This window comes from Ochotona curzoniae, unplaced genomic scaffold, assembly GCF_017591425.1.
Source record: "Ochotona curzoniae isolate NIBS_2020 unplaced genomic scaffold, NIBS_Ocur_1.0 scaffold_4505, whole genome shotgun sequence".
In the NCBI taxonomy this organism is placed as follows: domain Eukaryota; kingdom Metazoa; phylum Chordata; class Mammalia; order Lagomorpha; family Ochotonidae; genus Ochotona; species Ochotona curzoniae.
Genome location: NW_024467118.1, coordinates 1234613 through 1256200, shown reverse-complemented (window position 1 = coordinate 1256200; position 21588 = coordinate 1234613). Strand labels below are relative to the sequence as shown.

Genomic DNA, 21588 nt, shown 5'->3' with positions numbered 1-21588 from the left:
CAACTGCCACTACGACTGTCCCCTCACCCCATGTGGGCCCTGAGGCCAGGCCCTGGGTCTCCAGCTTCCTTTGGGACCTGGAAAACCGCCCTGGAGGCGGTCCACGGAACAGGCAGCTGCTAGACCCGTGCAGACAGCCAAGGCTGCACACAGGTGAATGAACAATCCACTGGGAGGCAGTGTAGGTCTCTGCAATGTCTGTAGGGGTAGGGGCTGTTTTAGGGTGAATGCAGTGGGGCCTGCACCCCAACACATTGCCCCAGGAGAGGCGGTCTTCCAGCAGCACCTGCCCCCAGCTACCATGTGCTCCCAAAGCAGAACAAGTCAGACAAGGCCACCTCTGCTCCTAGGCAGTCATGGAAAAAAGGCGCACATTTAATATCAAAGGCTAATTCAAGTATCATCATTGTATACTGGAGAGTGCTTCTAGAACCTTCTAGAATGTTCTTCCTGGGCACGGCCCAGTGAGTTCCCCCGCCCTTACTGCTGGAGACTTGAAGGGGACGCGGTGACCCCGGAGCAGCCCCACGGAGGCCAGTGCAGGTCTCCCGCCGAGTGTGGGCTAGCCGCTGGACTTGGCGATGATCTTTTCGAGCAGGCTCATCATGCGCTCCTGCAGCTGCAGGCTCTGCACCTGCAGGATGTTGTGCTGGTCCAGCACGCGGCGTACCTCACGGCACGTCTCCTCCATGGCACGGCTCAGCCGGCGCTGCTCCTCCAGCATGGCCTCCAGAAGCCGCAGCTTCTTCTTCTGGAAGTGGCAGCTTGGCTGCACTTTGCGCTTCTTCACTGGCCGCTCCTCTGACCTGCAAGGACATGGAGCAAATGGGCCCGCCAGCTCAGGGCCCAGCCTCGCCACACCACGCACCTGCTGGCCCTGGGCCCAGCCTCGCCACACCACGCACCTGCTGCCCCTGGGCCCAGCCTCGCCACACCACGCACCTGCTGGCCCTGGGTCCAGCCTCGCCACACCACGCACCTGCTGCCCCTGGGTCCAGCCTCGCCACACCACGCACCTGCTGCCCCTGGGTCCAGCCTCGCCACACCACACACCTGCTGGCCCCAGGACCTGGCCTCCTAATGGGACAGAGCCCACTTGACACATGCTTGCTCCCATGGACCCAGCCTCCCAATGGGAGAGTCTACCCTCCATGCACCTGCTGTCCCCAGGGCCTGGCCTCCCTGTCTTGTCATGGACAGAAGGGGACACAGGCCCAGGCCATCGGGTCCTTAACCCAGAGCTTGTTCAGCCATAGCACTGAGTAACTGGGCCACAGGCTCCTGACCAGGTCCCAGTACTGTCCTCCCCTAGCCAGGGAAAGGGTGGGGGTACACTCACGACCTGCTATGACAGCACCCCCAGACCTGTGGAGCCGGGTAGAAAGAGGGGCACTGAGCAGATGGGGAAAGCAAGGGGCTAGAGGCCTGGGAAGGGAGGAGGGAAGCCAGGCAAGCTGTGAATCTCAGCTGGGAGAGGGAAGAGGAGGGAACCCAGTTCACGCTGTCTCCCGGGCCTCCACTTGGGGCAGTGGACAGGCCTTGCTCAAGGGCAGGGAGCTGCCAGCTGCGACCTCCCAACAAACCCCATGTGCCAGTCCCAGCAGCTTGGGAACTGGATTCAGGCCAGGGAGCAACCGGCCACTTGTCTAGGCCTTGCTGCTGCTCGGGCTGCTCTGTGAAGGGGGTGTCTGTGGCTGGGGCCTTGCAGGAGAGTCCCCCTTTCCGGGGTGGGGTCTACAGCCCTATAGTCCACCTACCCTGTTCCAGGCAGCTGGATGCAAAGCCACAGAGGCCCTCTCCAAAAGTACCCACCCCTGCGTATGTGGGGAGGGGTCTCTCCCAGAACTGCCAGGGCCTGGCTCCCCGAGGGGTCACAGCTGCCAGCTCGGGGCCAGCATGAATGAGATGGCAGGAGGGACAGAGTCTGTGCTCCGCTCTGGAGCCTCACTCGGGTCCCTGGTCTCAGCTGGCCCTGGTCACACCCACTGCCCCTGCTCCACCCGCTGGGGCTCCTGGACTGCCAGGGTGATGGTGGCAGCGGGCAAGCCAAGGCATTGCTACGCAGTGTGGGTGCATGCACTCTACCTGAACTTGAGGGACAGTAAGCTGGAGGAGCTGTCGCAACGGTCATCCTCGAAGCGGCCTTCGTAGGAGCACTGGTTATACGGGAAGTACAGGGGAGTGGACTTAGCGGACGGCGACAGGGATGCCTCGGTCTGGGATGTGGAGGGCCCCGGCTGCTGGCCGTCGGGCAGTTTGCCATCACAGGACTCGGGGACCTTGGCCAGGATCCTATCAATGGCTAGGTAATAGGGCCAGTCGGGCGGGACGGACTCACTATCTGTCATGCATTTTAATTTCCTGAAACGAGAGACACAAGAACCCAGTGTGACAATCCGCAAGTGTCCACCCTGGGTCCCACTGGGCCTCAGGGATACGAGGGAGAGGCACCCAGAGTGCGGGTGGTAGTCCCTGGGGACAGGCTGGCTCTGGGTTCAGAGTAACAGGGACCAGAAGACACCCAGGGCTTTCTCTTTCCTTCTTGGTCACCATGAGACCATGGCCAGTGAGGACACTGTTGCCGGGGCATGTGACCCAGTGCCATGGCTTTCCAGGACAGAACTGCGGGAGCTGGATGCAGCACTTGGGCCCATGTCCACCGGATCGCTGCCTGTCTGAGGGTACGAGCATCGGCCTCGCTGAGCCACCAACCACCTCGTGGGAAAGGGGATGATTCAAGTTGGAAAACTTCCCACAGCAGTGCCTGCCAGGCGCCCCGCCAACAGCCCACCAAGGCCTAAGCTATGCTGCTGCTGGCCACTACCCCTTCCCTGGCTCCTCTGCACCCTGCGGGAGGGGGTTAGCCCAGGCAAACTGTGTCCCACTCCTGGGAGGAGCAGGGCTGTGCCACTGAGCCTGCCACCCACAGATGCCCATGCGTGGGGCCTCCACGTATCAACAACTTGGCAGAAAACTAAGACTGTGTCTGCTACCAGGGCAGGTAGTGAGTGCTCAGGCCAGCCGGGGGATGCCGAGCTGCGGCTCCCCCTCCCTGCCACGGGTGCATGAGGGCTGGGCTGGGCTGGGGTGACCCCCAACAGCTGCATCCTGGCCACCTGGGCTTCCAGGGTTGTGGATGAACTCAGGAGACCTCCAGGACAAGCAGCAAACACCCCGGGTGGCAAGGAGGAGCAGCTGAGCCAGACATGGGCTGGCAGGACAGCGAGCCTGGCCTCCCCCAACCAGGTACCAGAACACGGCTGGCAGAGGGACAGGGGCCACCAGTGGTTGTCCTGCAAACTCCCGCCAGCCCTGCTTTTCCACCTGCACCAGGGTGGGTGGCCTGTGCTCACGTCATTTCCCCTATGTGAGCAGTGAGCAGGTGCCTGGGTTCTAGCTCCAGGTCCGGCTGGGGTCAGAAACACGGTGGCAGCTGGGGCTGCTCTAGGTGTCCCCCTCCAGTGAGCTTCACTGCGCCAGCTCCCCAGCCCCGCCTGCTTCGCTGCGCCAGGAGCCCCGGCACAGCGCCAGCTCCTCTCACTATCAGGGCCTGCACCCGTGCCCACCCCGCCTGAGGCTCTCTCGAGCACCACAGCTTCACCCCCAGTGGGGTCTCCCACACCCACGACTGTCACCCCCAGGAGAGTCTCCTCCTGCCTGGCTGGGAACACATTCTTGTTGGGCTGGGGCTGGTCACAGCCGCCCCCTCCCGGGAGACAGTGGAGCGGCCTCAACGCCAGCTGGGCTGGAACCCTCCAGGCCACAGGGCAGCAGGCAGAGGTGCAGACCCTGGCAGGGAGTGGGCAGGCACCAGGGGGACCTGGACACCTACCTTACCTGTGCTGGCTCTGGGGATGTGGCTGTGGGGGGTGGAAGGGAGCCAGTGCTCTGGGGAGCCAAGGTGGGTGTGTCCCCAGGGCCCCGGAGCTGCCCTGGCCAGACCTTGGCTTCCCCATCAGATGTCACCAGTGAGGCTCCGCCCACCCCACGGCGCAGGACCGTGGCCTCCCACCTGTACTGGAAGGTCATGTTGGTGATTTTGATCTTGATCTCCTCGCCTAGCCGCCGCTCGCCGGTCATCTCGAAGAGCTTGCTGGCCATCTTCTCGTACACCTTGGCGTTGCGTTTGGTCTGCTTCAGCTCTTCGAAGAACTCCTCCCAGACCAACATGAGCCCGCGCATCTCCGCATCCGTCCAGTTGCGGGCTCGCCGGTGCTTCTCTGTCTGAGGGGACACCAGGTAGCCCGGCACCTCGGCGGCCGCCATGCTGGGAGTGCCTGCCAGGTCAAGGGGGCGTGCTCAGGTGGGGGCCCCGGGGCCCGGCCTTGCGCACCATGGGCACCAAGGCGGCGGCTGCTCTTTCGAAGGCGGCTCCAACGCTCAAAATGGGGCCTACATCTGACAGGCAGGAATTTAGTTAAAAGCTTTTAAACGGGAAACGTCATTTTGATGTCACGTTTCCATAGCAACAGAGCAACTGCATCAGCTACAACAACAGAAACCTTTTAACGAAAGCATGGGATTCAGGGCCGCCCCGATGGGTCATCAATATCACAGCCAGCCCTCAGCCCAGCTGCAAGCCCGGCCGCCTCGGCCTCGCCAGCCTTCCGAGCCCCTGATGACGACAGTGATGGTGGCAGCCTCCCACATACAACTAGCCAGGCTTCAGCAGTCGGGTCCCTGGGGAGGCCTGCAATACAGCTGCAGGTAGATGGGGAACTGGGGGCTCAGCACGTAGCCATGGGACACCCCACTCTCCTTACACAGGGCATGAGGTCCCACCAGACCCGGAGCACTGGGCTGTGCCCAGCAATGCAGGCTGGGGAGCACCGATGCCAACCGCCAACCCTGACAGGTGGGGACAGCAGCAGATGCCAAAGGCCAGCTCTGTGCTGAGATTGGGGGGTGTGGTGGGGGCAAGTACCTCTGTGGGTACTTGTGGGCATGTGGGTTTTGGCTCTGCAGGTTGAGGCACAGAGCAGGCTGGAGAGCCTCTCTTCCCCAGGGTGAGCTGGCATGCAGAGCTATGGCCTTCGAGAGCGCCTGTGCCAGGCAGACCACACTGGCTCTGGTGTTTGTGGCCTGCAGATGCCGGAGGGCAGGGGGCTATGCCCTGCCTGGACTCCTTGGCTCTGACCAGAAAGGAGAGTGGATCCTACCTGGCCAAGATCCTCCTTACGCTGGCTTTGTGGGACCCTGAGGGAAGTGGGTAGGCTCCTGAGAGGGCCACTGCCTCTCTGGGTTCCTCCCTTCCACTCAGGCCAGCCCTTAAGCATGGCAGCTGGCCCGGCAGCCTGCTGCTGCCCCCTGGTGCCCAGGATGTGACCAGCCCGACCGGCTCAGCACATGTGGGTTTACCCGTGGAAGTTCCCACTGCCCTTTCTCTCCCACTCATAGGTCCACTTCTCCCACCCCTGCAGCGTGGCCCTTGCTCCCCACTGTTCCTGGGATAAACACAAGTTGCCTGAACACAGGGCATGCGCCAGGCTGCAGGCTACTGAGCCTCCACTCCACCCTGGGTCTCCTCACGGCCCACGATCACCCAGCAATGGTGCTACCGGAGGCCCCACACCCTCCCATCTGCACACAACTCCTGGAGAGCAGAGCCTGGCATGCTGTCCTGCCCAAGAGGCAGCTGCTGGGGACCCAGTGCTGTGGTAGAAAGGGCTTAGCGACTGACTGGGGATCAGCATCTCACACTGGAGCTGGCTCGAGTCCCAGCTGCTCTGCTTCTGATCTAGCTCCCTGCTAACGATGCCCGAGCGTTGGGTCCCTGCATCTATGCGGGAGACCCAGATGAAGTTCCTGGCTTAGCCCCAGCGGCTGCACCCACCTGGGGGAGTGAATCAGAGAATGTCCAATTACACTCCCTCTGTCTCTGCAGCTTTGACTCTCAAAGCTTCAGGGTGGAAAAAAAGTTGCTGTGAGGAAATGGGATTTGCTGCTGGTATCAGGCCCACAGGATGCCTGGCACTGGGTATGCCTAAGGCGCCCCATGTGGGCCCCTCAGTGTCTGCGCCAGCACCCGGAGGGGAAGGGCTCCGTACCTTGGCACAGCTGCATAGCCTGCTGGGACCCTTGGTCACTGCGAGATCAGGAGACAGAAGGCTGGGCTGGGTGCCCAGCAGCACCTGCAGGGAGAGGCGGTGGGTGAGGCCTCTGTAGGCCTGGCTCTAGCACAGGTGGTGTTCTGGCCATCACCCCCAGGAGATGGCAGAGCTGACCTTGTGCCAGTAGGGAGGCAGGGGCTGGATGGCTGAAGACATCGGGGCTTGGGCAGTGTATGGGGGTGGAGCCTGAGCTACCCTGGCACAGGGAAAGTCCTGATTGGCGGAGGAGTTTGTGTGTGTGGGGGGGAAGAACTTAGGGTAGGGGTGTGGCCATGGCAGCAGGTTGAAAGGGGCCCAACTGCCTAGCCAGGAACACAGCAGACTGCTCCCCTATCCCCATGTCCCAAGGGACTCATGCCCCTCACTGTGAGCTCTGCCCTAACTGGTAGCACCCAACCTCCTGAGCAAGTTCTGGTGAACGCAGGAGAGGTCCCAGTTCTGAAGCAAGTCTTTGGAGCTCTGCAGGGTGGACTAAGGGGCATGGACCCCAACCTCTTGGCCCTCCGTGCCCAGCACACAGCCCCCAGCTTGATTTCTGGATCAGTTCTCAGCTCACCTGGCTGTGCCCGTTCCTTGGCCACATTTGGGTGTCTGATCCCTAATCCTTCAGTGACAAGGTGCCCCGAAGCAGCAGAGCGCACACCCCAGGGAAGGGTCCTTCGCCTGCATCCTGGAGCCTCCCATGGTGCTGCAGCAGGGTTCTGCTGGGACCTGGGGTCCCTACCTTTCCGGGAGAATCAGCCATGCCAGTTGCGTGAGGGTGTGTCAGGGGTCTGGCTGCCCACACCTGGATCAAGGCAAACAGGTTCTCTTGTGTCGTCAGTGTTGGGGGGCTGAAGCTGGAGGCCCCAGGGTGTGACCCCAACCCCTACCTCCACTGAGGCCTCCAAAGCAGCTCAGCCAAGGGACTGGCTGGCTGGACCAAGCACACACTGAACTCGCAGCCGAGCGTACCTGCTGCTGCGGGTCATCCAGGGCGCCATGTAGACTAGGTTGCCTGAGGAAGGTTTCCTGGGCTTGATCCTCCAGAGCTTGGGATACGGGCAGGGGGCAGCAATGCCAAGGGGACAAGTCCAGCTAGGCTGGGCACCTGAGAGGCCGCAGCCCTGGCTCCTGTGTCATCCACTGCTCCCCTTCAGGGCACCTGAACCCAGCAAGAGCATGGCACATCCGAGGCTGGAGCGAGCTGAGCTGCCGGGGCCTGGCACCCCTCAGCGACTTTGCGCCTGCTCATGGCTGCCTGAAGGTGCCATGCAGGCAGGTGTTGGCTGTGCCACATCCTCCCACACAAGTTGGCGAGGTCCAGGAACCCAGGAAGCAAAGCAAGCCTCGCACAACAACTGATGGGGTAACGGTTTCCTTTAATTTGGGTGTACAAGGTTAGCATCAGTTAAAAGAAAAACAAAAACAAAAACCTTAGCTACACATCCATTAGCCCTCCTCTCCTCATGGCAGGGACAGGGCAGGTCTGGGTGGGCTCCAGGATGCGGCCATCACAGCCCTGCGCCAAACCCTGGCAGCAGCATGGGGCAGGAAGCCTAGCCAGGAAGCCCACAGTCAGGTCTACAACCGCGCCCTCCAGCCGCCAGTGGGACACTGCTCCCAGGAACGACGAGGGGACATGTGCCAGGCATGGAGTGGGAGCTGCCCCCATCACCATTGTCAACCCGTGACTGAGCAGGCCCCCCTGCCTGCCTGGGACAGTCCTTCTGGCTAGTGCCATCCCGAGCTCTCTAGCACGCCTCAGTGGCACTCGGCGTCTGCTCCCCTCCCTGCGTCCGGGCCCTCGGTGCGGCGGGTGGGAGGCTGGGAAACAAGGGCGCGGTGAGGACAGCCACCGGAGAATGTGTGCAGGTCATCATGGGGACGCCTCTTCCACGGCCCCTAGCCCAGTCCTGGTTGAGCACCACCACGGGGCGCCCCGGCAAGGAAGGGGCACCTCTGAGGTGGGCTCTGGGAATCTGCACGTGTTGGGGCTTCAGACCGTCTTCCCAAGAAGACGCCTGAGCAAGAGCACCCGGCAGTGGATGGGTCCTGGCTGCGCTGCGTGGAAACCAGCGTGAGCGAGGAAGTCAGGAGTGCATGGCCGAGGCATTCGCCCTGTTTTCACTCCCACCTCTCCACCCCCGCCCCAGAGTGTGCCAGCCCAGTCGGTGCTACCTGCGACAGCATGGGCTGACGCTCTGACTGCTGCCTGCTGCAGGACCATGTTGACCATGCCCACCGATGGCCAGCGGGACAGCCTCCAAGTCACATGGTTCCCACGGTGGACCCCATAATCTCTCCCCAGGTCCGTGCACACATGCACAGAGGTGTGTGTCCACACAGGCACATGCACACTAGGCCCCAGCAACCTCACCTCCAGGGCCCACAGGCAGCTCTCTGCATCAACACCTGCATGTGGCGGGTTGGGCCTCTCACCCCACTCTAGGGACCGACTGCTGAGGACACACTGAGACGAAGGGTTAACTCCACGTTCTCCCAGCGATGCGGAGAATGGCTGCCCCAGGGCTGTGTGGGAACCTGGGTAGGGAGGAATGGCTCTTCCTCCAGCTGGCCCTACACGGAGGCCCATGAGTGCGTGGTCACCTCGCCCAGGTAGTCCTGGATACTCACGTCCATTCCTACTGTTTGTGCCAGCCAGCAGCAGGCTCTGGCCTGAGGAGGCCTTGCCAGCACTGGCAGAAGCCTCCTCCAAGCTCCCCGGCATTCTGCACTCCCCCAGCTCTGGGACTCGAAGTAGAACCTGCTCAGGCTGAGGCCAGTTGGGCTCACTGGGCAGGTTCTTTGCTTTCAGAATCCAGCAGACGGCCCCAACTTACCATGGCAAACCCTCAAGAAGTGACTAAAGTGACCAGCTAGGCCAGCCCTGGGTGGGGGCTGCAGCAACAGAGCCCCTTCCCCAGGACAGGCTAGCTGGCTCCTCTGGCCTGGGAGCAGAACTGGGCCAGGCTTCCAGGAACTGAGCAGTCACTGTACCTCCCCCCCCGCCATGTTGCCCCAGCCAACAGGCACATCTGCTCCCTGCTGAGCTGGCGGCAGGCCCAGCAGGTGAGTGGAGGCAGAAGCAGCATCAGGGGCTGCCCTCCCAGCTTTGCTCTTCACCTAAGGGACCTCAGAACCCATGCAGCCCAGGGACTCCCTGGGACTGCCAGAGCCAGGCAAATGTAGGAAGGGCTTGGGGGCTGTGGACCCCATAGCACCTGGCGGGCTGTCTCGGCCCCTCACAGCCCCTGCTCGTGGCAAGGCAGTGCGACCCCCAAAAGCAGGAGCTGCGGGTGACCGTGGGCCTGCATGCCAACCAAGGGGACATACTGCAGTGCTCCTGGGCCCCAGGGAGCATGCCTGCCACACACACCACGCTGCCAGCACTTCCCTGGGGGCTCTTGGGGCCGCAGGATGAGGGAGTGCGCAGGCTCAGGAGGGTAGTGTGCCGGGATGTGACTGCCCGAGGCCCAACCACTTCTGCAGACGCTGCTGCATGCAGCACAGGCCTGTGAGCCACACACTTCACACGGTGTAGAGAGGTACATTAAAATTAATCTCTTTACTGATAGAATTAAACTTTAAATCCTGAGAGAACAGAGAGAGGGAGGACAGCAGGGCATGGCACCAGCTGCTGGCCTGGCGGCCACTGCAACAAACACCTGCACAAGCGCCCAGGCCGGCCGTGGCTCCTGTGTCTCCCCTGGGCCAGCAGCCAGCCCGCAAGAGGACTTGCATCCCAGACTGAGGGAGCCGCGACCTGGCGGCAATGACAGGCGGACGTAGGGAGAAAGACAGACAGCTGGTCAGTGGCAGGTGGCCGCGGCTGGCACAAGGGCCGGCAGCCCAGCAGCACGTGCCCTCTGAGGACTCGGGTCCCACCTCATGGAGCCGCATGGCTCCCTGATCAGCCTCAGTGCCCACCAGAGCCACTTGGCAGAGACACGCACGCCTCCTGGCTGCCTCGCGGCATGGACACAGGACCTGGTCCCAGCCACGGCCTCCTCGGCGTCTCTCCCGCCAGGGGCTCTCAGCAGGCAGCGACCTCGTGGACATTTCGCAGACAAGTCAGCAGCCGGTGGTATGGGCTTCCTGGCACTGCCACCACCTCAAACACCGACTGGAAGGCCCTGCGGTCGAGCTCCTCCTCTATCTGGTGTCGGTAAAAGTCTGTGGCAACCAGGCAGAAAAGGTTCGCGTCCACCGGCTCCAGCTTGCCCATCCTGCTGACGACGTGCGGGAGGCTGGCCAGGAGTTAAGGAGCACTGGCAAGGGGCGGGAAGTAGCTTCACGGGTCTAGCTGGCACTCCCTCCTGACCCAGGCCTGCAGATGGGCCCCGGGGACGTGTGGCCACCAGAGCAGCAGAGAGGAAGGGCAGCCGGGCCACCCTGTAGCAGCAGTAGCAGTAGCTGCTGCATGCCCCTCGTGTGACTTTCCCGTGCTAAGCCCAGCTCTCGGCCCAGCAGGATGCGCGGGGCAGCACTTACCTGGCCTGGCTCCCTGTGTGCCGCTGCCGCCTGTTACTCCTGCTAGCCCCGTTCTGCAGCGGGGCGCACGGAGCGGTGGGCCTGCCTACCCGGGCCCTCCCAGGCACGCTGGGTGAGGCTGAGCTGTCAGCACTACGGTAACCACGCTGCTCGGAGGCTCTTGTGGTCTGACGTGGGGAACGCTGCCGAAACAAACTCCAGCAGCCAGCATTTCTGGGTGGGAACGGGCTCTGTACTTAAGGCCTCCCCCAGAGGGTGATCCAGGCACAATGACAAAGCTAATGAGAAGCAGCACCAGGGACTCAGCTGCACGGGGCACGGGAGGGGAGGGGCCCGGGGAGACAGTTCCTGCCCTGCACAGAGCTGGGCAGCCGTGCCGGGCCAGCGGCTGGCGCTGTCAGCATCAGCACCTTCCTCTCTGGGCCACAGGTAAACACCACCTGAAATCTGTGGGGTTTGTTGCAAAAAGTTCCAAAAAGTTTAAGATAAAACCTAGAAGTTGACAGAAAAATTAGCAAAACCTGGCAGCAAGTGCAGCTGGGCTAGTGCCCAGAGCCAAGGGAGGATACGTTGCTGACACCCACGGACTGGTGGAGGCGCTGACAAAGAAGCAGGAGAGGCTCCACACAGCCATGGCGACCGGGGTCCTCTGCGTGAAGTTGGACAGCGAGAGCATCACCCAGTCCCGGACCATGGATGACTGCCCGGCGCTGTGCAACGTCTGAAAGACCTAGGAAGGGGGAGATGTGGCGGGCAGTGCAGGGCTGGGGCCAGCCTGCGGGACCTCCCTTTAGCTCTCCGCTCCAGCCTGCCTCCACCAAGAGGCTCTCACCTTGTACACAACAGTGGCCATGAACTGCGGGTACGGCTGCTGATTGGACAGAAACTCCCCGATGACTTTGTTCATGACATCCTGGGGCGGGAAGAAGTCGTCTAAAAACTGAGGCAGGATCCGCGCCACCACTCTGGCCTCCCAGGGGAAGCCCTTCCTGATCCTGCAAGGGGGACATATGTCAACGCCCTGCCCTGGGGGTCAGGGCTGGGGGACCCTTGGAGTTCAGGGACTTCCTAAACGGGCCAACAGCCCTGTGGCCACAAGCAGGAATGCCAGATGCGGGCACCTTACAATGGAGGGTGTGAAAGGAGCAGAGAGCCACTTGAAGGAATGAGTGGAAGGGTTCGGCCAGGCCGGGTCATGCTCCGTAAGGTTGAGAAGCTGTAACAAAAATGCTATGGGAACACACTTCCGGGGCCTCCAGCACGAATCTATGCTCTCAGCAGGACCAGGCCTGCATCTCCCACTTCCTACCTGCGGGCAGCGGGGGACACTGTGCACAAGACAAGTAGACGCTGGGAACAGATCCGTGCATGGCTGCACCTGTCTGCTACTCAGGACACGGAGCACTGAGCGCCAACATGCATCCAGCAGCTGGCTCCCGAGGGACCGTGGGTGTCACCTGAGTGCTGTGCCACACTCCTGGGAACATCTGCCTCCTTTGCCAAGAGATGGTGTGGTTGTGAGGCAGGGCCCACATGGCGCTCCATGGGCTGGCTATGGGCAGTGCTTAGCGAACACGCAGGGACAGCCAGAATGACCATGAAGGTCACTTGCATTTAACACGGAAGCAGATGGATGTGTGCTTGGCCATGCAGAGCACCTGTCTTGTCTCAGGTGGACACAGCGGAGCCCCTCTGAGTACACCTAAGAAAAGCTCAAAGCCTGCCCTGGTTGGACCAGCCGGGGACCACAGGTGAAGGGGAGTGCCGAGGCCACAGAGCCTGACCCCTCTGGGCACAGAGGAGCTGGAGAGAGCCCAGGGAACACCCACCAACACTCTTGCTGCCCACCAGAGCCTGAGGGTGCAGTGGTTCCGAGCAGGAAGCACTGAGGCTGGTGGCCAGGTCTCTGCTGGTGCTGCCTAGGGACACTGCCGGCCCTCCTGCTGTGCAGCCGGGAACAGGCCTGCCGGGAGCAACATCCTCACGGAGCAGAACGGGCACCTGCATGAAGGTCCACCTCCAGGCTCTGGCCACAGCAGTCTAATGCCAGGGTCCAGCCACAGGGTAGGGTGCGGGTGCTGGGCCTCAAGGTCCTTTAAGCCACCTCGCTGAGAGCTGGGAACCTGGGTGGCCGCTGGCCAGGACAGCCCCCGATCAGTGTGGGGAACTGGGAACATGAAGACAAGAGCATGTGCCCAAGGGCCCATGGGGTGGGCTTCCTGCTCACCTGTCGAAAAGAACAGACACCCGCTCCATGGCGACAATCACGGTCTCGCTGTCCGGGGCTGCAGCATTAGCGTCCGCGGCCCGCCCAGGGCTCAGTCTCTCCTTCCCTGAAACACGTGTTCAGGACACCGTGACAGTCCGCAAAACCCAGCAGGCTCCACGACAGCCAAGCACATCCCGAGGTGATCTGAAGGCGGGGCACCTAACCCACTAGCTGGCCCAGGGTCTGATCGCGAGGCTCAGTGGCATGGGGCGCAGGGCTAGAGTACGAGCACAGGCCATACCCCGGGCCAGGCTCTAGGACTGTCGTCCAGTGCCGGGGCTGGGTGGGCGCAGCAGCAAAGGGGCCACATATCCGGGGGGCTGACCTGCACGCTGCGTAGCCTCCCGACTACCCACCTGTGTACATGCAGGTGAGCATGAGGCCCAGGGCGGCCATGGCCCGATGCGGGCTGTGAACATTCACCCTGTCCACACTCAGCTTGACCAGGGACTCTGCGTCCAGCCGGGAGAGCTGTTCTGAGAGCAGGAGGCGCTCCAGGCCTCGGAGGGCGCAGTGGTAGATGATGGAGGGCGTGGCCTCCTCGCTGCCAGACAGCATCACTCCACACATCTGGGCAGAGGAAGGTTTATGGCAGAGCAGCCCGGCAGTCTCAGGTCCTGCTCCTTGCCCCGAGCCTTGCAGACCCACTGGGGTAACCCTGCCAGGACAAGGACACAGCAGGCCCTCCCTTTGCCCACTCACCTGTATGATTGATGCTGAGAATTCTGGCCCCACGTCCAGGGGGTAGTTCTCGATCAGGTAGAAGGCAGTGGCGCACATGACCAGCACGTGCTGCTGGCTGTGGGTGTTCACGCAGCTGCAGACGGGCACAGAGGCTCTGTCACACACAGGCTGTCACACACAGCCTCTGTCACACACAGCCTCTGTCACACACAGGCTGTCACACACGGCCTCTCTCACACACAGGCTGTCACACACGGCCTCTGTCACACACAGGCTCTGTCACGCACGGCCTCTGTCACACACAGGCTCTGTCACACACGGCCTCTGTCACACACAGGCTCTGTCACACACGGCCTCTGTCACACACAGCCTCTGTCACACACAGGCTGTCACACACGGCCTCTGTCACACACAGGCTGTCACACACGGCCTCTGTCACACACAGGCTGTCACACACGGCCTCTGTCACGCACGGCCTCTGTCACGCACAGGCTCTGTCACACACAGGCCTCTGTCACACACGGCCTCTGTCACACACGGCCTCTGTCACGCACGGCCTCTGTCACGCACAGGCTCTGTCACGCACAGGCTCTGTCACACACAGGCTCTGTCACACACGGCCTCTGTCACACACGGCCTCTGTCACACACGGCCTCTGTCACACACGGCCTCTGTCACACACAGGCTCTGTCACGCACAGCCTCTGTCACGCACAGCCTCTGTCACACAGAGCTTTGGACTGCTCAGCCTGGCCCACTAGAGAACGCGAAGGCACCATTCTCCCTGCATGGCTGCCCATGGCTCCTGCAGCGGCCTGAGGTGCGAGCCTTTACTGACACTCCTAGGGGCCTGCCCGCCTTGAGGTGGAGGACTCTCTTGGCCTGGCACGGCTCAGCCCAGCACTGGCTGCTCTGGTCTTCTCAGAGGCACACCGAGCGTCCCTCAGACCAGATTAGGTGCCTTGTGAGTCCCGAATGAGCTATGCCAAACGTCACCTTGACTTCCACTCAGGGAAGCTCCTCTTTGGTTCCTGCCTGTCCCACAGCAATACAGGAACTTGGATGGCCTGGGACTTGATGAATGGCCAGCAGGAGTGAAGCCGGCCTGAGGCTTCTGCTCCCATGGCCCAGCTCAGGTCCTGTCCGCACACTCCGCATCTCCCTCCTGAGTCTTCAGTGCCCAGAGCACCAAGCGAAATCAGGCAGCCCAGCTGCCTCACAGCAGCGGGTGCCCTTGCCCATCCTGTGTGTGGGAAACATGCGGTCTCTGCCCTGAGCCCACTGGCCTCCTCCTGCCTCATGTCCTGGAAAAGTCCCTTGGGAAGCAGACCAGCACGTGGCCACACAGATGCTGGGCAGCTTCTTGCCTGTGGGACCTGTTCCCTTCATCCAGGCAGAGAAGCCTGGCCTGTAGCAAGGCCATGCTCGCTGGTGCTGTGGTCTGGGTGGTGAGACTGCAGGCAGGTTGAGCACCTGGCCGACCACCATCCCCAGGTACCCAGAAACTGGTCGCACATGGAGTCATACAGAGGCACCCTAGAGGGGAGCTGTCCTTGGTGGAGGACGAGGTTGCTGTGCAGCCGACAGGAGAGGGCAGAGACCCTGCTCCCCTCCTGCCAGCATGCGTCTGCCTGGGTTCCTGCCAACGCCTGTCACCGTGCGGCAAGGGAGCTGGTGCACGCCCTGAGCTATGACATGGTCCATGCTACCTCCCATTCCAACAGCTCCCCACTCACTGGGCTACCCCTCTGAGGTTGGACAGGAGGTAGTCGCTGAGGACAGGGATGAGCTGCTTGGCTGTGTCGTCCAGGAGGTCACACTCCAGCACATACAGGGCGCCGTGCAGGGCTCCAATCCGGCTGGGAAGATGGCTGCTCCTAAGCGTGGTCTCCAGCAGGCGGCTGACGGGCTCTGCCACAGCCTTGTCCTGCACATAAGCATAGCCATGCGGCCCCGGTTGGAACAGCGGCTCCTGTCCACCAGCTGGCCACCAGCACCCGGGAAGCCAGCATATGAGGGCCGGCCCTCGGTGGGTGGGAGGCTGCCCTTCACCCTCACAGGGCTCTGCTGCCTGTGTGGACAAGGTGGGTCACGCTGTGCCTGCTGACCACTGGAGTTTGGTAATGAGAACATACTGGGCTGAGGGCACCAACACACCCAGTCCCAGTAAAAACCCTATAAGCGGAGGCTCTGCCGGGCTTCCCTGGCTGGAAGCATTTCCTGTGTGTCCTCACAACTTCCAGCTGGGGAATTAAGCACGAACTGCTGAGATTCCTCTGGGAGAGCATTCCAGAAGCTCAAGCCAAATTTCCTAGGAACCTTGGCCCCTTGCCTTTTCATTTTGCTAAATTTGCCCCGAGTCCCTCCCTGTGATGATTCAAGTATCTCCTCCTAGCAAAAACAGGGAGTGGTGGGGACTCACGACACCTTGCTGATTGGCTCCAGAATGGTCTCCAGGTCTCCCAGCATGCACTGAGAACCATATGGTGCTGCACTTACTCCAGAAGTGCCTTCTAACAGGCACAGGAAGTAGTGGGCAGTGCGCAGCACCAGGCTCTCCAGCCCCTGCTCCACGGGCATGCTGCTGGCTGAGCCCTCCTCTCACCTCACTAGACAGAGAAACTATGGCCAGGCAGCCCTCTGTGGGGATTCTGCATGCCACATCTGCAAGGAAGTCCCACTCCAGCCTCGGGCTAACCCTGCCCAAGTCCTCAGACCCATTTCTGAACACACAGCCCACTGCTACCAGGGTGCTGACCTCCCAGCAATAGGTGGGCAGGGCCTCACTGCAAGGATGCTGCCCAGGCCTGCATGACACACTGGAAACCTCACAGCAGGCGGCCATCAGGGGGAACTGCTGTGTGCACGGCACCGAGAGGCAGGGGCCTGGCGCCATTCGGCCTCGAGAATCGGCTTTAGAAAACCATTATTTCTTACTTGATTTATTTGGTTTACACATGCCCGGGGGCTCTGGGTCTAGCACAAAAGTTACAATGAAAGTTAAGCCAGCAACTGAAACTCCCCACGAAGAAGAAAGGGCCCTCCAAGTGCAGCGCTTGGCCATCGCGGGCAGCACCCAGAGGCGCTCACTTTGAATAGCGTGTTCACACTGGGGACCCTGGCCCATTGTCTCTGCTCCCTGCATGGCTCTGAATCACCAGTGCGGCCCCAAGCTGCAGGCCACCCACAACATGCCACACCTGTGCCAGCACCCGGGCTCGGCCAGGACAGGCTCCCTGGGGGAGCAGCGCCCGGGGCAGAGCCCCGTCCTGGGTGGCTGGCACCGGCCAGCCAGCCAACCTTGGGCCTTGGCCACCTCAGGCTGCCTTTCTGCTGGCGGAAAGGGAAGCAACTGTCCATGCTGGCAGCAGCAGCAGGAGGCATACCCACAGACAGGCTCAGCAGGGCCTCGGTGCCAGGCACACTCACAAGTGATGTGTATGGTGGCGCTCTGAACTAGAAGGGGCATCGGGGAACTCAACGCAGCCGCCTGACCCTGCTAAGATCTGAGTGCCGGGTCCTTCAAACTCACAGCCCGACAGCACACAGCGGGGTCTTTGGGGACTTGGCGCCTGCACCCAAGATGTCTGGACAAGGGGTAGCGGGGTGACAGGCCTCATTCAGTCTCAGGAGGACACAGCCTGGCAGGGAGATGCCCTTCTGGGGCAGGATCTTGTGCAGAATCCAGGGAACCCTGTGGGATCGGCATGGATCACAGCACCCAGCCATGGAAGCAGACCGGCAGGGGGCTGTGACGACCTCAGACTCGCCACCTACATGGTCTGCAGTCACGCAGCACGGATCTCGAGGGAGCAGCCACTGCCGCAGCGGCCAGCTGCCCAGGGCCGGGCTCAGGCGGGCCACTCACCATGCCGAGGACGGCAGCCGCCTTGCAGGTAGCAGGCACCAGGTACTGGACAAGAATCTCGTCTTCCGAGGGGTGCACCCTCCGCAGCTCCGTCAGCGTCATATACATCATCTCAAACTGGTTGCGTTCAGTGAACAAGTCGGAGACAACCAGAAGCTGCAGACGGCGCAGGGCATGGGGACAGGAAGGGAGGACGATGAGGTCTGGAAGCCCATCTGCGGAGCTGGCATCTATCTAGAACACTCCACAACACTCTGCGCCATGGGAGCGGGGTAGAACGCTAATCACCCACCCACAGTGCTGACACCCAAGTCTGGTTCTCGTCCGTTTCGGACCCACCCCCTTGCCAAAGGCCTGGGAGACCAGCAGGGGACGGCCCATGTGCCCAGGCCCTTGCACCCCCTTGGGAGACCCGGTGGAAGAGACTGGCCCAGCCCCAGCCACTGCAAGCATCTGGAGAGTGGACCAGTGGCTGGAAGATCTCTCTCTCTCTAACTCAGGTAAATTAAACATGTCTTTATATACAGAATAGGTCATAGGCATTCACAGGCTCCTTGGTGGGGAAACCAAGAACCTAAAAATGCAAACTATAGGTTAAACAGACATGGAGAAAGCCAGAGGCCAGCCTGGCATCTGCAGCCTTGTCCTCTTGAGGGGGCCAGGACCGCATCACCACAGGAGGAGAGAACTCAAGGATGAGACACAAGTATGCTTTTTTTGGGGGGTGGGTGAGTATCCTGCACCCTCTTCTCTAAGGTTCTTCAAAGAAAACCTATTATTTGCAAGTCAGAGTTCCACACAGAGAAGCAGAGGGGGCTGGAGATCTTCTATCTGCTCTTTTGCTCTCACACGGTCCCGCTGGCTGGGGCTAAGCCAGGTTGAAGCAGGAGCCTGGAGCTGATTCCAAATATTCCGTGTGGGTGGCAGGGGCCCAAGAGCTTGGTTCATGTTCTGTTGCTTTCCCAGACCATGAGCAGGGGCTGGATGGGAAGTGGAGCAGCCAGGACAAAATGCTAGGCCCATTCTGTAGAGTTCTATTCCTCACATCATACTTAAAATCAGAACTCAATCCCACCCGAGCACCTATTCAGCAGCCGTGAGACGCGGGAGGCATTCTCGGGGGTGGGGGGGAAGGGGAACCAGGGGGCCTAGGCTACCTGAGACCCCACTCCAGGTAGCTCCCGGGGACCCCACTCTCCACGGCAACATTCCTGCTAGTCACCATTTATCAGCCTCATTCCAAGGGCAAGAGAGAAGTTTCTATGGAGGTCACGTGATAGTAACAAATTGAATCTAGTTTAACATGGGAACCCAACCATTTTCTAAAGCAAGTCACACGTGCATTTTGCTTTTTACCTTTGTAAAAAAATTTTTTTTTTAAAAAGCTGTTCTGGGCCCAGCAGCGTGGCCTAGCAGCTAAAGTCCTCGCCTTGAACGCCCCAGGATCCCATATGGGCGCCAGTTCTAATCCCGGCAGCTTCACTTCCCATCCACCTCCCTGTCTGTGGCCTGGGAAAGAAGTCGAGGATGGCCCAATGCTTTGGGATCCTGCACCCATGTGGGAGACCTGGAGGAAGTTCCTGGCTCCTGCTTCAGATCAGCACAGCACCGGCCGTTGCGGTTACTTGGGGAGTGAATCATTGGACGGAAGATCTTCCTCTCTGTATATCTGACTTTGTAATAAAAATAAATAAATCTTGAAAAAAAAATAGAAAGCTGTTCTTACTAATTTTTAAAAATTGATTTCTATAAACTTTACTTTGAAGGCTCTCCGTAGGGTGTCTTGGGCTCCCTATCACCTCCGACCACTGAGGGACCCCAAGCTGGGAGCAAGCACTTGGGGGTTTTCAGTGACTGCAGGGGGCCTGAGACTGCTCCCGCAGCAGCTGCTCAAGTCAGCACCTTTCCGAGGGGGACCCCACACTGTGTCTGTCCTTCATCAACCTCAGAAACTGTCGCTTCTCCTACACCCGGACTCTGCTCCTTCCCATTCTGCAGGAGGAAAAGCGCATGTGGCTGTGCATGGCATGGAGGGGCACGGCCACACGAGTGCTCTGTGCGGGAGGAAGCAGGGCCCGGCCGACGCACCGAGCGGACCACCTCGGTGACGAGCATGGCAGGCGTCTTCCTGGCTGAACTGGACGGCAGGATCCAGCGACTGTACAGCTCGAGCAGGAACTGCGAACACGAGTGGACGTCCACACCGGCCCGGTGCTTCCTGCAGAGGGAGAGGAACCGCCGTTTCCCTCACGCTGGCACACAGGCAGGGACCAGCGGGACATTTCCAACCTCTTGGAAAAGGCCAAAGGAAACCTGGAGTTGACAGGTGATGTGGGAGGAGGGGATGGTGCGGGGACGTCGGCCTCCTCCTCTTCTTCCTCTCCCCACTCCTCCTCTCTCAGGGGCGTGATGCTATTCCCCAGCCACACGGAGTGAATAGACACCTGCCAGGGAAACGGGACACTGGGCTCAGGTCTGGGTCCTGCATGCAGTGCCCGCTCCAGGGACAGCTGTCCACACAGAGAGCTAAGCCTGTCTCCGGGCTTTGGGCAGACAAGCAGCGACGCAAGCTTAGCCTTTAAGACAGGCTCAGGTCAAGGCCTTGGCAGGAGGGGTGGAGTGTGCAGGAAGGGCCACAGAGAACACCAACACACAGGCCTTCTGTCCAGATCTGGTCCTCTCTCCCAGGTAGCCAGGTCCCTGGGTAAACCCCAACTATGAGCTACTGCTCAGAATGCAAAAGGGAAGGGATGGTTCTGGAGAGGCCAGGTGGTGGGGGCAAGGGATGTGGCATGGAGCGGGGCCACTGGCCAGCATAAGCAGTCACTGCCCAGACAGGGAGTGGCTGGAATTGACCCGAGGCTGGCAGCCTGCCTGTGACCTCCCCTCTGCCTGCTTCAGGAGCTGCTCTGCCCTGTGTGGACCTGGGATGACAGCAATACGAGCCCCATGGCCCAGGCACACCAACAGCCACTTCTCGTGTGGCCACTGTTGGCCCCTGTGCCTCACGTCCAAACCTGATTCCATTCTTTCCTTCCCCAAAGCAAGTGCTCAGCTGAGTGGCATTCATGGGGCTGACAGATACAAGATGGGGGTGGTGGGACTGCCCTTCAGCTGGCCGCATGCCTGGGGACAGCTGTGGGGGTACAGATGCTGAAGGAAAGGGTGGCCAGGCGAACACAATGGAGCCGGGGCGAACAGCACCAAGCGGCCATGCCACTGGACTGGCAGGTGGCCTCAGAAGTGGGCACTGAGTGGGAAACACATATCCATTAGCAAATACACCCAAACACAGAAGCCACTAATCTCAGGGTAGGGCGCCTCCGCAAGGTCAGAGCCCACCTGTGGCTTCTCTGCCAGCAGAAGCTGGCACAATGTTAGCTGCTGCCCCAGCTCCCTGCTCCCTGCAGCCACACGGCCCAGACGTACGAACATAAGGAAGTCTTTTAGAGACCCTTTGAACTACTGAGTATTTCCAAATACCTTCTAATAATCTCTGGCAGAACAGCAAAGCTAATGCAGAGATCGAACCATGGGAGTGGTCAAGAAGGAGCCATTGCTGCCCACTGCCCCCGTGTGCACACACGCTGCCGTGTGCTCAGCTGCCCTCAGCGCACTGGAGAGCCAGGTCGCCGTGCTGCCTGTGTTGGCAGCTGGCACCCAGAGCAGTCAATGCCTGCTTAACGCAGCTGCTGCTCTGGTTCAGCACTGGCCTGGCGAGCCTGCTCCACCTCTACACTGCTGCCCCATCTAACTCACACAGTCTCCGTGGCCTTGCACGCACCTGCGTCACCACACATGCAGCATCTGAGCCTTTCGGTAATAAAGATGACAACCACAAGGCAGAGTGGATGCAGCTTTTCTTTCTGCTGCACCAAGTGGCCCCAGTCTGAGGCCAGACAGAGCCTGGCCGGGACGTGGGGGGATGTGGGGGGACGTGGGGGCTGCCGGCTCACCTGGCCAAGCTTGTAGCTTGTGTTGCCCAGCTCACGCTCGGGGTTGGTCTGCAGCAACAGCTTGTCATGGCTGATGAGGGCACCTGTGAAGCCACAGTCTGTAAGCCCTGCTCTGCCTGCCCTGGTGGGGCCACCCAGCCTCGCAGGTGCTGTGACGGACAAGCTGGCCCCAGCTGAGCGGTGAGAAGACCCCTGGTTCCAGGGGGGTGGTTTTGGTCACTTTATCACC

At 61.0% G+C, this 21588-nt stretch overlaps 2 protein-coding genes across 2 annotated transcripts in view; both read right to left on the bottom strand.

The window, feature by feature from the left end:
• Window positions 1-558: 558 nt before the first annotated feature.
• Window positions 559-4552, bottom strand: MSANTD1 (Myb/SANT DNA binding domain containing 1). The gene is made up of 3 exons (XM_040966246.1): window positions 4013-4552; window positions 2086-2361; window positions 559-806 (listed from the first exon to the last, which is right to left on the bottom strand). Exons 1-3 carry the CDS (start codon window positions 4264-4266, stop codon window positions 563-565), a joined length of 774 nt encoding a protein of 257 aa, XP_040822180.1. The 5' UTR covers window positions 4267-4552; the 3' UTR covers window positions 559-562.
• Window positions 4553-9642: 5090 nt separating this feature from the next.
• HTT (huntingtin) overlaps window positions 9643-21588 on the bottom strand; it is a 114001-nt gene continuing 102055 nt past the window's right edge. Inside the window, exons 57-67 of the mRNA XM_040966451.1 lie at window positions 21360-21442; window positions 19717-19847; window positions 19492-19621; window positions 17404-17559; window positions 15272-15462; window positions 13555-13669; window positions 13209-13422; window positions 12811-12916; window positions 11416-11578; window positions 11153-11313; window positions 9643-10339 (exon numbers count right to left, since the gene is read on the bottom strand). Of these exons, the coding sequence (XP_040822385.1) occupies window positions 10126-10339; window positions 11153-11313; window positions 11416-11578; window positions 12811-12916; window positions 13209-13422; window positions 13555-13669; window positions 15272-15462; window positions 17404-17559; window positions 19492-19621; window positions 19717-19847; window positions 21360-21442 (1664 nt within the window). The 3' untranslated portion in view covers window positions 9643-10125. The remainder of the gene's footprint in view (window positions 10340-11152; window positions 11314-11415; window positions 11579-12810; window positions 12917-13208; window positions 13423-13554; window positions 13670-15271; window positions 15463-17403; window positions 17560-19491; window positions 19622-19716; window positions 19848-21359; window positions 21443-21588) is intronic.